Raw genomic sequence first — 14,331 nt, forward strand, 5'->3', positions numbered from 1 at the left:
GTCTACCCTTTTAAATGAGGTTTCAGTAACACAGAATAGGTCATCATAAAGAGAGAAAACATTGACAAAAGGAAAAGACAGAACATCTTATTTTAGCACACTAACTCAGTTAAAAGTCATACACCCAAGAGCCACAAGTTGTTCAAGATTAATGCTTTTTAAAAATCACCCTTCAATTAAAAGGAACAGCTTCTTTCTATCAAAGCCTTCCCAGTGTATAACCATTTTCAGCGTTAACTCTGACCTTTTCACACTTTACTAGTGGGTGCCAGTAAGTTGTCAAATGAGTAAATGGTTTTGTTCCGACTGTAAAAATGACCTGTCAGCGTGAGAGCCGAGACTGATTTGTGCTGGACACATGGATGGAATGGAACTTGACTCACTGGTCAAATGCTAGATGCTGAGAGGGAACAGCTAGGAAGAGCTGCAGTCAAATGAGTCCAGTTGTGTCTACTACACTTTATGTCCTGTTCTGGTTCCATCTGGTGTGAGACACGACCAATCTAGGTTTAGCTTTCATTTCTAGGTTTTTTTTAAAGCCCTAAGCCATTTAAGGTTCATGTAATTCAACATTTTAATCTTTTGTCAGTCAATACATTTTTATGAAATCCTGCCACTTCAGTTTTGTTATCATTCCCATTCATGTCAAACAAAATAAATCATAAATGTACACTTTATCCACATCATCAATAGCCCTAAATTGCGGTAAAGAACAGAAGATGGTGGCAAAAGTAATGATCCATAGGTTTCCTTTATTTATTTATTTTAATAATAATGTCAGATATTTGAATCAGCACAAGTAGGGGCACCCAGGAGTAACAGGGGCATCCCATGGGTAGCTGGGGTGTGACCACAACCCCACCAGTGGCCGTGAACCCGTTGGGAACAGCATGCAGAGCAGCGTGGCACCAGAGTCACTCCAGACGGCACCAGTCACTCCAGACGGCACCAGAGTCACTCCAGACGGCACCAGACCTCGGGGCCTGAGGACCAGAACCACAGGCTGCTAAACCTGAGCCAGGCTCTCTGACACCGGGTGGCATCTAGCAACAGGGCCACCTGCACACTAACTGCTTCACTGACTCACTGACACACACACAGCATAGGAGGGAAACAGGAGTGGAGGTTGTGAAAGGAGGAGAGATTGAGAGAAAGAAAGAGGGGACAATGGCGGGTTGGATAAGAGAGAAAAGAATCCCAGGGGAATGTACTGTGCGAGTGTGTGATTCTCGCTCAAAAAGGTAAGACTTGTGTGTGCACTTCAGTGTGTTAACAAATGTGCGTTTATAAATGGTGTGTCCAGTATAATGTGCGTTGGTTGGATTTTTATGGAATTTATTGTGTGTATATGATGATGATATGTGAAAGTAAGTGTTACTGTGTATGTATGGGGAGGGAGGGGGCAGTGCTCATGGCTGTTTCCAGTGGGAGAATGGCAGGTCAGAGGTGAGAAGTCAGTGTTTAAGGGTCACAGTGGGGTTGAGGTGAGGTCAGATTCGGGGCAACTGCTTCTCAATGAATTCCTTCACTGCTGCCATCTCCTGCAAAATCAAAATAAAGAGGCTTATAAGAAACCGAACACCATGAATACTTCCACACCGATACTCATAGAAAGATATTAACACATATAGAACATTGATACTCATGCATGTTACAACCAAAATCCCCTTTTACCTGAGGACAGGAGCTGTGCATGAGTCCCGGGTAGGTCCGGAAGGTGATTTTCTGAGGGTTGACGATGACCTTGAGCTTCTCGGCCGTCATGGCCCCAAACTGCACTGGGATCATGGGGTCCATCTCCCCATGACACTGCAGTATGGGCATGTCTCTGTTCCCACTGGCGCTCGCCGCCTAATGGGAACAACAGACCATTACATCCAAATAATACAAGCAAAAAGTGAAGACCAAGACCAGGTTCTAACACCAAATCACATATTCAGCTCATTAATATCTACACAGCAAAATCATCAAGACAAACAGAGAGTACATTTTCCAGTTTGGAATCCAGCCCAGTAATAAAAGAAACAGCTCTGTGGAATGTTCAGGGGCCCCGAGAGTACTGTACAAACAAGTAAGCTGTGTAGCTGTACCTGTGGGAAACTCTTGTGAAGCGGTAACCAGCAACTGAGAGCGACCACGCCCGCCAATTGCTGCTGACAGGTGAGAGCGGTATACAAGGACAGAGCCCCACCCTGGGAGAAATGGAACAATAGAGGGAAAGAGAGGTAGAATGGGTTTAGAGCTATAGAGATGTTCACATGGTTTACACAGTTTAAACAGCAATGTTGACAAAAAGAAATCACTGAGAATCAGGAACTCGAAAAAGAGGACTTCATTTGCACAACACCTCCATAGTGATTCACATTGACGCTTACCTGAGAGAACCCTCCAAGCAGCACACGATTGGCGGGTATCCCATTCTTTGCCTCATGGTCGATTATGGCCTTGACTGTGGAATAGAGTGAAAACGGAAATTGAACATCTACAGTACATAGTGGGGCTGATAATGTCTAATAATGATGCATATTGTGCTTTAGCTAACATGATAATGTCTAATAATGATGCATACTGTGCTTTATCTAACATGGTTATGGGAATAGGGCTTGCTTGGTATGATACCTATATGCATCTACATTGCTATTTTATATATATATATATATATATATATATATATATATATATATATATATATATATATAGTACTGGTGTCACACTGAATGACTTACTGTTCTCCGCTGCCCTCTTGATGCCAGCCTCGTCCTCTGGAGAATCTGGGCTGAGACCCATCAGGTCAAACCTACAGATCCATGGTCAGTCGATTTAATACGCATCTCATACAGTGACCTCCAAAAGTATTGGCACAGTGAAATGTTTTGTTGTTTTGGCTCTGTACTCAAGCACTTTGGATTTGAAATGATTCAATGTCAATGAGGTTAAAGTGCAGACTGTCAGCTTTAAATGTGGGTTTTTTTCATCCATATCGGATGAACCGCTTAGAAATTACAGCACTTGTTTTATATTTTAGAGATTAAAGCTGAGAGTCTGCACTTTAACCTCAATCATTGTATTATTTCAAATCCAAAATGCTGGAGTACAGAGCCAAAACAACAAAAAATATGTCACTGTCCCAATACTTTTGGAGCTCACTGTATATCTTATGTGCCCCTGGTATCCTGGTAGTGTGTGTGAATCCGTCTTTGAAGGAAATCCTTGTTCAACAAATCTTACCAAAAGGAAATATTTTCACACTGAAGTGTAGGTTAGAGTCAATTGGCCAATGACATATTTTTCAGATCAAGGCAAACATATGACTCACCATGAGGGCATGGTCATCTTCATATTGAGAGTGACGGGGATTCTGGGCCTGCGGACAAACAAGTGAGTCAATGTAAGTACACATGGGTGGAGGAATACAAAGTGGTTGTATAGAAAGATCAGAGATGAGACACTACCAAATATAAGACTCAACTCTCTTATTACAGCCTACTCTGGAAATTGAGACAGAGGCACTTAAGCAGAGAAATAAACTTGTCAGAAAATGACAGATAATCATACAGACTTACGCGTGGGGGCAGATATACTTTACATGTGGCAGTCGGATAGCCGTCATGGCATCTGCCCAGCCATGCCTGACAACAGGAATAAAAAGAGCAAATCAGAGAGAGAACGTTGTACTCTTTACAGATTAGGCTATAAGACAGAACGATTTATACAGAGTATAAAGGTGCCCGCATACTAGGTTCGGTTTCCTCATAGCAGAACTTGGCTAGGCAAAGTGAATGTCTGTGCCTCTCATACTCCCTTAAAAGACTATCGCTTTTTTTTATAAATTTTTTAAATAAGCCATTTTTACCGTTTGTCCCTCTTGAGACGCCGTAGCAACAACATAGTCAGTATACACCATGACCGTATGTATATATGAAGGTGCACACTTGCTCAAAATAGTCTGAATTAATCTAACTGTAATAAATTATCTTGATTTTCACGTTTTTGCAGAGGATGTCTTAGTCGCGCAATTTTACATCTAACTAAGATGTTTGGTGCAGTATTTCTCAAGTGAAAACATTTGCATGAAAACTAGTCGTCTGTCGTTGAATGACAAGCAACACTTTAATTGAAGAATCCCGTCCATAGTACCTAATCCTACTAGGAGTAGTACGGTTGATCAATCACTGACAAAGGGGCGCAGACTTCGGCTACCGAACTTCGACTTGCCTCAAGAAAAAAAGAAAAAAAACGTGTACATGAACAGCCGGAAAAAAACCTGCCGAACACCAAAACGCCTCAAAATGTTGTAAAAATATATGCAAAATGTTTGCTGGGAAGCATGCAACAGGCTTCAGACAGAAAACTCACCCTGAGTCACCCAAACCATGAAGGAAGATCACCTGTGGTAGAGTTGGGGAGATTGTAAAATGGTCAACGGTGCATTACGAACCACAAAGAACACCAATGGCTACTGCACTGTATTTGCATATGAACACCATGTACAAGTCAATCAGGCCAAACAACAACAAAGGGCAAATTCCTACTCAGTTGATATTACTGCTTGCCAACGCTAAATAATAGTATTTAATCAGAGGCAGCATAAGAGAAAGAAAATGAATTTGGCGAGCCAGATAGAACGTAAGAATGTGTTTTTTTTTTTTTTAATTAAAATGAATTTTAATTCTGTAAAAATCAAATATGAGCATTCACAAGTGAATTAAATCGAGTTGGTTTTGACCTTACAAGTGCTTACAGACCCAAATAACTGGTGTAATCAGTTTGTTATGCCTTCAAGCTGCAATATTTTAACATAGCACAGTTCTGATAGGGATGTGCAACCATACCAAATAATTTCCCCCAGGGCACAGACGGCAGGCAGTTCAACGTTTTTATGTTATTTACATTTGGTTGAATTGTTAACTAACGTCAAATCAAATTTTATTTGTCACATACACATGGTTAACAGATGTTAATGCGAGTGTAGCGAAATGCTAGTGCTTCTAGTTCCGACCATGCAGTAATATCGAACAAGTAATCTAACCTAACAATTTCACAACCACTACCTTTTACACACACAAGTGTAAAGGAATGAATAAGAATATGTACATAAAAATATATGAATGAGCGAAGGCCGAACAGCATAGGCAAGATGCAGTAGATAGTATAGAGTACAGTAAATACATATGAGATGAGTAGTGTATGTAAACATTATATAAAGTGGCTAGTGATAAATTGATGTAATAAATGTTTCATTATTAAAGTGGCTAGAGATTGGAGTCAGTATGTTGGCAGCAGCCACTTAATGTTAGTGATGGCTGTTTAACAGTCTGATGGCTTTGAGATAGAAGCTGTTTTTCAGTCTCTCGGTCCCCGTTTTGATGCATCTGTACTAGAAGTCGACCGATTAATCGGAATGGCCGATTAATTAGGGCCGATTTCAAGTTTTCATAACAATCGGAAATCAGTATTTTTGGTAGCCTATTTGCCAATTTTTTTTTATATATACCTTTATTTAACTAGGCAAGTCAGTTAAGAACACATTCTTATTTTCAATGGACGGCCTAGGAACGGTGGTGGGTTAACTGCCTCGTTCAGGGGCATAACGACACATTTTCACCTTGTTAGCTCGGGGAATCCAATCTGGCAACTTTACAGTTAACTAGTCCAACGCAATAACGACCTGCCTCTCTCTCGTTGCACTCCACAAGGACTTACGCGAATGCAGTAAGCCAAGGTAAGTTGCTAGCTAGCATTAAACGTATCTTATAAAAAACAATCATAATCACTAGTTAACTACACATGGTTGATGATATTACTAGATATTATCTAGCGTGTCCTGCGTTGCATATAATCTGACTGAGCATACAAGCATACAAGCATCTAAGTATCTGACTGAGCGGTGGTAGGCAGAAGCAGGCGCGTAAACATTCATTCAAACAGCACTTTCGTGCGTTTTGCCAGCAGCTCTTCATTGTGCGTCAAGCATTGCGCTGTTTATGACTTCAAGCCTATCAACTCCCGAGGTGAGGCTGGTGTAACCGAAGTGAAATGGCTAGCTAGTTAGTGCACGCTAATAGCGTTTCAAACATCACTCGCTCTGAGCCTTCTAGTAGTTGCTCTGCATGGGTAACGCTGCTTCGATGGTGGCTGTTGTCGTGTTGCTGGTTCGAGCCCAGGGAGGTGCGAGGAGAGGGACGGAAGCTATACTGTTACACTGGCAATACTAAAGTGCCTATAAGAACATCTAATAGTCAAATTTTAATGAAATACAAAATGGTATATATTATAATTCCTATAATAACTACAACCTAAAACTTCTTACCTGGGAATATTGAAGACTCATGTTAAAAGGGACCACAAGCTTTCATATGTTCTCATGTTCTGAGCAAGTAACTTAAACGTTAGCTTTCTTACATAGCACATTTTGCACTTTTACTTTCTTCGCCAACACTTTGTTTTTGCATTATTTAAACCAAATTGAACATGTTTCATTATGTATTTATTTATTATTTTACTAGGCAAGTCAGTTAAGAACAAATTCTTATTTTCAATGACTGCCTGTTCAGGGGCAGAACGACAGATTTGTACCCTGTCAGCTCGGGGATTTGAACTTGCAACCTTCCGGTTACTAGTCCAACGCTCTAACCGCTAGGCTACCCTGCCGCCCCAATTTACTGGAGATTTTATTGATGTATTATATTAAGTAAAAATAAGTGTTCATTCAGTATTGTTGTAATTGTCATTATTACAAATAAAAAATGTAATTATATAAAAACATAGTGTTCTTTGAATTGGAAAACAAATAAATACTTGTCAGTATCTTGGCAAGTAAACAAAATACGAAGCAGATTTAACTTCTTTAGGAAAAAGTCCTAATTTTAGAGAAACATCATTGTCATCATTTATTTATTTTCCAATTCAAAGAACCCAATATTTTACCTACAGCAGGTTTTTAAAGAACTAAAGATTTGTTTAAAATTTTTGCCATGGAAAAAAATACTGCAATACTAGTATCGTCCCAGCCCTAGTTTACAGTGCCTCTGAACTACAAATTAGGTTTAGCAAGGCAACTCTTCCCCTTCCTTTGATACTTTGCAACAAGTGGGCAAATTTGCTGATGGATGCCATAAGTTACAGTATGGTGTTGGTGTGGTCTCTCACCGCAGCGGTCTCCTTCTCTGTCCCAGACACCGTCACAGCCTCGGCAAGCAGCGGCAGAGACATGTTGTTGCCACACATACACTGTAAGGGGTGCTAGAGAGAGGACGGGGGGGGTGGCATATCAATGACGTTGGCTGGTTATCAACGCAGCTATTCAGCATAGGGACAGACATGATGACAAAAGAACTGAACATCCCACAGATTATGGCTGCTTTGAACCAAAGAGACAGGCTGAATACTGAGAAGAATCTCTTCAGTCAGCAAGTTTTGAAACTCAACTAAATGTACTCCTCCTAACTGTATTTATGTAATTAACCAAGATGCCAATAGGCTAGGACTGATGCCACTGCCTATCCACTGATAATGGATATTGGCTAGCTAGAGCATATTGTTTTCAAAGTCAACTTTTAATACCCTCAAAGTCAGGTTGAGTGACATATGACAACCAAAAGATGTGGCGAGCAAGAGAAAGAAACAATGGGAGGAGAAAATAAAAGGAAACATAAGGAGGTTTAATCTTAGGGAGATCATACACCGAGTTAGTTACAAATCCAACCACCTAATGACCGGCAGTTAGTGAAAGCAAAGGGAGAGACAGAAAAGAGCCAAATCAGGGGAATGATAATGACAGGCTCAATAGGGAGAAAGAACAGGGCCGTGCATCACACATCACAATAACTTTCTGAACTGCAGTGACACGCATGCTCATTGTGCCTTTGCCTCATTTCCTTGCGACCGTGTCAGCTATTGCACGCGTTAATAGACCAAACTATACGATTCCCCCAGGCAGGTAGGCCTACAGCATTTGGTCCATTGCTATCCAGGATCCTTGGGACATCCATACCAAATTGAAGTTGACATTTAAAATGGTTAAGGTTAGGTATAAGTTATGGTTACGGTAGGGACGTACCAAGGACCCCAGATTGCATTAACCAGAGATTTGCTTCAGAACAGGCCTATCAGAGAGCACTTGGATAGTAGCATCTAGCATCAATGACACAGAGGAGGCTTTGTTCCAGCATGCCAATGTAGTCCTTTGACTTTATACCACCACTTAATGTTAGGCAGACTATAATTGTGTTTGCAAGGCAAACATTCTCAGTCCCTTCAGAGATAACAGAAAGACCACAAATAGCTAATTGGGTGGAAATACACTGATTTCAGTCACCCCTCTCTCCCTCTGCGCAAGGCTTCTGCTTGTGATACAAACAATGCCGTCCATGCACGGCTACAACATCACGAGTTCCCATCTGACTTGCATTAAACTGTCTAGGACAAACTAAACGTTGACTGGTTCCGTGGTTGGCGTAAGAAAATGTCCCGCCTTGGCTCTTTATTCACTTGCATTTACAGCAGCTAATGGCTCGATTTCCTCAGTAGTCAAGAGCAATAATTATTGGGATAAAGGCCCTGTAAGGTAAACCCGGTGCATAAATTCTATCCACCTGGCAAGCATCAAGTCATATGCGGCAGTCAGTATAGCAGTCTTTCACCAGCAACACATGGGTGTATTCATTCCGACGATTATGTTGCAAAACGGTTCTTAAACGGAACAGGGAGGGACCTACCTGAATTTTTCCAATAGAAAATCTAGCTGTAGTTGCAAAACGGAACTGTTTGGACTAATGATTACACCCCCTAATTTTAAAAGCCAGCTTGGTTATGCAGGCTAGCTAGTTGGTGTGGCTACTTGCAACACAAGTCAGTTCTTTTTACATGACTTTATTTCGATAATTTGAGGTAGACGTGTGGCTATACATAGACAACCTGCGATTCAGGTTACGGATATTTTGTTCATTAGTTAGCTAAAGGAAAGGAAGGGGGTGGGGATGAAGAAACAATGGGGCTGAGAAGCAGCTTAGCTCACTAACCCAGTCGTTGAGCGACCCGGTGGGAGAATTCGGGAGAGGATTAGTGCAAAGCCACTAGCTAGATTGTTTCAAACACGGAAAAGCTAGTTAGCTACATCCAAGTAGTCAGTTTAATCCCGTTTAGCGGGCTATAAATCCGCACAATGACTAGTTTAGAAAGATAACCACACAGCAGCAATCTGTATCGTCTCAGTACACTGCCTTCCGCTGCCATTCGAGCTTGGTTCAATTGACATGTGGCCTAAATTCGACCAGGTATTTGAATACATCATTTTCCCATGCCCTTGAACCCCAGTGGTAACCGAAGGCCCATGTGGGTTCGGTACGGACGGGGTAAATGATTATTGTAAAACCGCGGCCCGCTAATACAAATTCATACACTCACCAATTGCTGTCCAAGAATATCAACAGAACTTCCGCTACTGGTGTGGAGGGGCGGGGATTCTTCGACGTGATGTCATGATGACGTACAAACCCTTTCTCCAGCTCGCGCTTACCGTACACCCCTCCATCAATCGATAGGCAATATATTCTAGTCCAATTTACACTAAACAAATAAATTATACCAAATGCAAAGAGCATATTTTTACACATAACAAAACTGCCTTTTATTAATCCAAAATCTACATTTCAATTAAATTCTATACTAATTAAAACATATATTATGTAACGCATCTTTATTCTTCAAATAATTACATTACACACAACAGCTGAGGACATTTTCTATTTCTCAGCCTACGCATACAGCAAATTCCCAACTCCAATATGTCGCACCAAGCCATCACATTCAGCCACTGGCGGTCATAGACCGCAATGTGACACCACATTAATAATGCAATGAAATCATGAGTTAACTAGCTTTTGTGTTTGGTGGGTGTCAAAGAAAGCTGTGTGGTATAGTAAGCAACTCACCCCTAAAGTAAGTGTGTGTATATGAGTCTAATCAAATGAAAACCTTATGCTGATCTACTTTGGTTGTGTCAAAATGTCTACATAGTCACATTATTGCCATGCCATTCAGAGCTTGGATGAAAGAATGTGAGTGAGCTCCCACTGCAGGGGACTTGAGTCATTCCAGTTTTGCTGAGACAAGTTGTCATATTACAACAAACCACTAGGTGGCAGACAGCGACCAGATATAGTTTTAGATAAAAGCACCGTGATGCTTTATCACAGGGTTACCAGCAACTGACATTAAATGTATTAATTTACCAAACGAAAACGTACTTCTTTCAGCCTCCACTCGGTGGTACAATAAGTGTAACTGAGAAAATCCAGATTAGACACTTATGTTCAGTATTAGGCATACCTGACCTCCAAATGAGAAAGTTCACCCACCAGGCCTAAGTATCCATCACACTTGCTTTTGACCCATCTCTGTCAATGCAACTATCCCACCCCTCCTTTCTCTCAGGAGATGACATTTGTTTGTGGGATGATGCTGTCGACTTTATGGTCTGCGGGGTTAGCGGACACCTCGTAGTTGTAGATGGTCAGTTCATGTCTATGAGCCTGAGAGGAAGAAAACAGATGAGACAGAGGTGAGGTGTTTTGCCATTTAAAAAAATGGACAACATATAACAGTCAAAGTAAAGCCTGATACAAAAGTGAAACAATTCTGGAAATCCTTAGAGCAATAAGAAAAATAAACTCAGCTGAGGCATACACTGTCTGAGCTGTATGAGATAATTTACTGAACGTTGGTCTCATGTTTGTTCTCACCTGTGAGTACTCCCCTCTCAGCCCAATGTAGTAGACCCGTGTGTACTCTGTCCCAAAGTTCCGTGATATGTGAACTGACAAGTGATTAACGTTGGAAAAACGCGCAACTCTGGAAAGAATGTCAATTTAGGATTGATTCGTTTGGTGTGTTTTAGGTTTGGTGGGTACTTAGGCATAATGGTTTTGCTATTTTGTCTCAGAAATAGTCTATGGGTGAGCAATGACCATAAACCCCATTGTTTTCTTGGAAAACAATACAACTTTTAGTGTGTTTGCGCACTTCTGTTGCTCTTACCTAGTTAGGTATTCCAGCTGAGCCAGTGGATCTCTATTGAGACGGAAGACTTCCTCAGGTTCTCTGCATGTGTCAAAGGACATGTGGGGTATGTTCTTGTATCTACAGGGAGAATGCAACAACACATAGTTATAAAAACCACACACGCTGACAATAAATAAAATGCAATTCCATGCCGATGTAGCAGAAGCTGTCTTGATCTCACGGTGTGAAGAATGAGTCAAATGTCACTCACGGAGCAATAAGCTAACTACAATACTTGCTCTTTCAGTTTGCACAGCGGTCTCAGAGCTGGGGGTGTATTCACTATGAACCAAACGAAAGCAAACAGAAGAAAACAGAATTAAACAGGGAGGGACCTACCGGAATATGTCCAATAGAAACTTGTAAAACATTTCCCGTTGTAACCCCTTTTGCACAAATTAATACACACCTGTTGACTTGTTGTGAGTAATAACCACCAAATCTCAAAGAGTTGATACATGCTACACTGGCTCAAGGTGAAACAGTACTCACTCACAGTCTCATTTCAGCAGGATGCGATTCACCGTCTTCACCGGCGATGCCGATCCTTTTCAGCTTGACCCTTCCGGTGAACCTGAGAAAAATATGATTTGTGAAAAATAACACAAACATAATATGATGAAACAAGTTTAAAGTTAAAATGACAGAATAAGAAAGGGTGAAAAGGGGGTTGAAGGGGGGGGGGGGGGGGGGGGTCTTACGGGATGTTGAACAGGAGCTCTTCATCAGCATCACTCTCAACAAACTGCAGAAGATGGAGACCGTTTCAAGATAATTAATTCAAGATAATTAATTCAAGATAATTCCAACTGCTCTTATATGCAAATAAAACTAAATGCATGCTATTCAACCAATCATTGCCCGCACCTGCCCGCCCATCCAGCATCACTACTCTGGACGGTTCTGACTTAGAATACATGGATTACTACAAATACCTAGGTGTCTGGCTAGACTGTAAACTCTCCTTCCAGACTCACATTAAGCATCTCCAATCAAAAATTAAATCTAGAATCGGCTTCCTATTTCGCAACAAAGCTTCCTTCACTTATGCTGCCAAACATACCCTTGTAAAACTGACCATCCTACCAATCCTTGACTTCGGCGATGTCTATAAATTAGCCTCCAACACTCTACTCAGCAAACTGGATGTAGTCTATCACAATGCCATCCGTTTTGTCACCAAAGCCCCATATACTACCCACCACTGCGACCTGTACGTTCTAGATGGCTGGCCCTCGCTTCATTTTCGTCGCCAAACCCACTGGCTACAGGTTATCTACAAGTCTCTGCTAGGTAAAGCCCCGCCCTATCTCAACTCGCTGGTCACCATAGCAGCACCCACCCGTAGCACGCGCTCCAGCAGGAATATCTCACTGGTCACCCCCAAAGCCAATTCGTCCTTTGGTCGCCTTTCCTTCCAGTTCTCTGCTGCCACTGACTGGAACGAACTGCAAAAATCACTGAAGCTGGAGATTCCCATCTCCCTCACTAGCTTTAAGAACCAGCTGTCAGAGCAGCTCACAGATCACTGCACCTGTTCATAGCAAATCTGTATACAGCCCATCTATCTACCTCATTCCCATACTGTATTTATTTATTTTACTCCTTTTGCACCACAATCTCTTCTTGCACATCCATCTTTTGCACATCTACCATTCCAGTGTTTAATTGCCATATTGTAATTACTTCGCCACCATGGCCTATTTATTGCCTTAACTTCCTTATGTGCACTCACTGTATATAGGCTTTTTTTCCTACTGTATTATTGACTGCATGTTTTGTTCATTCCATGTGTAACTCTGTATTGTTGTATGTGTCGAACTGCTATGCTTTATTTTGGCCAGGTCGCAGTTGCAAATGAGAACTTGTTCTCAACTAGCTTACCTGGTTAAATAAAGGTGAAATAAAAAATTATTAATTAATTAGTATCACATAACAGTTATGATAAAGTTAACCAACAGTGAGTGAGATAACCCCTTTATCACATTAGAAAGGTTATAAGAAATTGGCCTTCAATGGAAGAAGAGGACATTTGACTTCATCAATGGAAGAGGTCCAGATCAGCTTTAAGGAAAGGCTCATTGACACTAAAATATTCCACCACCTGTGTACATATTTCGTTCAGTGTACAAAATTAGTAAACATGGGTGTTCATTTTTTCAATGTTTGATTTAACGCAGAACCACGTAATTTTAGTGGGGGGGGTTCATTGATTCTACACCAAAATGGTTCATTTAAGATGATGTTACGTTATACGTTTAATGAGTCGATAACATTACCTTCTCCCTGTCTGTCCGTTGATCCCATGGTTTAAATACGAGTTTCCCATCGCCTTCTCTTGCTTCGTTGAGGCACTGCAGTTTCTCGAAGTCAATGCGCTGATAAAGTGTATACTCCATGCCCCGTTCCGCTGGCTCGTGCTCGTCTTCACAGCAGCAGTGACCAGACATCGCGGGTACTAACTATATATCGCACTTTAGGGAAATGTAAGTCCTAGCTAGTGATGATACGGGCTGTCTAACTAGCTAAGTTATTTGTTTCAGACTGACTTGACTGGTTTCACTTTTCCACAACGTTCAGGAGAGGAAACATTTTAAAATTTCGCTTACGTTAATAGCCAATCAAGATTGACGTACAGACGCACAACGCCAAAGTGCTCTCTGATTGGCCTGGCCAACACCAATGAACAAGCACAAGGTTTCACTAGATTTTTGACCAATGAGTTATAAATCATTTATATATACACTAGAATTACTAATTGATTGGGGACGCCGTGTTGAAGCCACTGTGCCTCCATTTTGGCACTACCCCAACATTGTAAAACATAGTTTGGAAGCTATTGAAATGCATTTATGTAAATCTACATTCCTTTTTGCGACGTTTATTCTATTAGACACCTTAATGCAGGGGTTTCAAACTCATTCCATGGAGGGCCAAGTGTATGCTGGTTTTCGTTATTTCCCGTCAGTTTGTGTCGAATTAAGACCTAGACAACCAGGTGAGGAGAGTTCCTACTCCCCTCAATCAAGTACAAGGAAGCAGCGAAAATCCGCAGACACTTGGCCCGCCATGGAGTTTGACACGTGCCTTAATGCATACTTTAAATTATACTAGGTGAGTAAACATAAAAAAATATAAAATTCTTTAAAGTATAACTTTTAGAGATCACTAATGTTACCGTCCCCACTACAACAAAACATTTAATTGAAATACCATGGAATTCCATTAATTCCTGTGGAGAACTGCTCCTACTGGCTTGGCTTCAAAGCC

General features: G+C 41.2%; 2 protein-coding genes across 2 annotated transcripts; both read right to left on the reverse strand.

The window, feature by feature from the left end:
- Positions 1-732: 732 nt before the first annotated feature.
- LOC139392001 (acyl-protein thioesterase 2-like) lies at positions 733-9,467 on the reverse strand. Its single transcript, XM_071139630.1, has 10 exons — positions 9,406-9,467; positions 7,150-7,242; positions 4,357-4,388; positions 3,564-3,629; positions 3,317-3,364; positions 2,727-2,797; positions 2,376-2,449; positions 2,091-2,192; positions 1,675-1,851; positions 733-1,541 (listed from the first exon to the last, which is right to left on the reverse strand). The coding sequence occupies exons 2-10, from the start codon at positions 7,225-7,227 to the stop codon at positions 1,491-1,493; spliced, it is 699 nt and encodes a 232-aa protein (XP_070995731.1). The 5' UTR covers positions 7,228-7,242; positions 9,406-9,467; the 3' UTR covers positions 733-1,490.
- Positions 9,468-9,633: 166 nt separating this feature from the next.
- On the reverse strand, positions 9,634-13,596 carry LOC139392261 (PITH domain-containing protein 1-like). The gene is made up of 6 exons (XM_071140117.1): positions 13,341-13,596; positions 11,763-11,806; positions 11,558-11,635; positions 11,273-11,343; positions 11,038-11,139; positions 9,634-10,532 (listed from the first exon to the last, which is right to left on the reverse strand). Exons 1-5 carry the CDS (start codon positions 13,509-13,511, stop codon positions 11,042-11,044), a joined length of 462 nt encoding a protein of 153 aa, XP_070996218.1. The 5' UTR covers positions 13,512-13,596; the 3' UTR covers positions 9,634-10,532; positions 11,038-11,041.
- Positions 13,597-14,331: the final 735 nt, after the last annotated feature.

This window comes from Oncorhynchus clarkii, chromosome 32 (genome assembly GCF_045791955.1).
Source record: "Oncorhynchus clarkii lewisi isolate Uvic-CL-2024 chromosome 32, UVic_Ocla_1.0, whole genome shotgun sequence".
NCBI classification, from domain to species: Eukaryota; Metazoa; Chordata; class Actinopteri; order Salmoniformes; family Salmonidae; genus Oncorhynchus; species Oncorhynchus clarkii.

Coding starts and splice junctions, on each gene's coding strand:
- LOC139392001 (XM_071139630.1), bottom strand. CDS start 7,227: ATGTGTGGCAACAACATGTCTCTGCCGCTGCTTGCCGAGGCTGTGACG. Junction 3,630..4,356: donor CATGGTTTGGGTGACTCAGG/GTGAGTTTTCTG, acceptor TCCTGTTGTCAG/GCATGGCTGGGCAGATGCCA. Junction 2,193..2,375: donor TGCTTGGAGGGTTCTCTCAG/GTAAGCGTCAAT, acceptor CATTTCTCCCAG/GGTGGGGCTCTGTCCTTGTA.
- LOC139392261 (XM_071140117.1), bottom strand. CDS start 13,511: ATGTCTGGTCACTGCTGCTGTGAAGACGAGCACGAGCCAGCGGAACGG. Junction 11,807..13,340: donor AACGGACAGACAGGGAGAAG/GTAATGTTATCG, acceptor CATCTTCTGCAG/TTTGTTGAGAGTGATGCTGA. Junction 11,636..11,762: donor GAGCTCCTGTTCAACATCCC/GTAAGACCCCCC, acceptor TATTTTTCTCAG/GTTCACCGGAAGGGTCAAGC.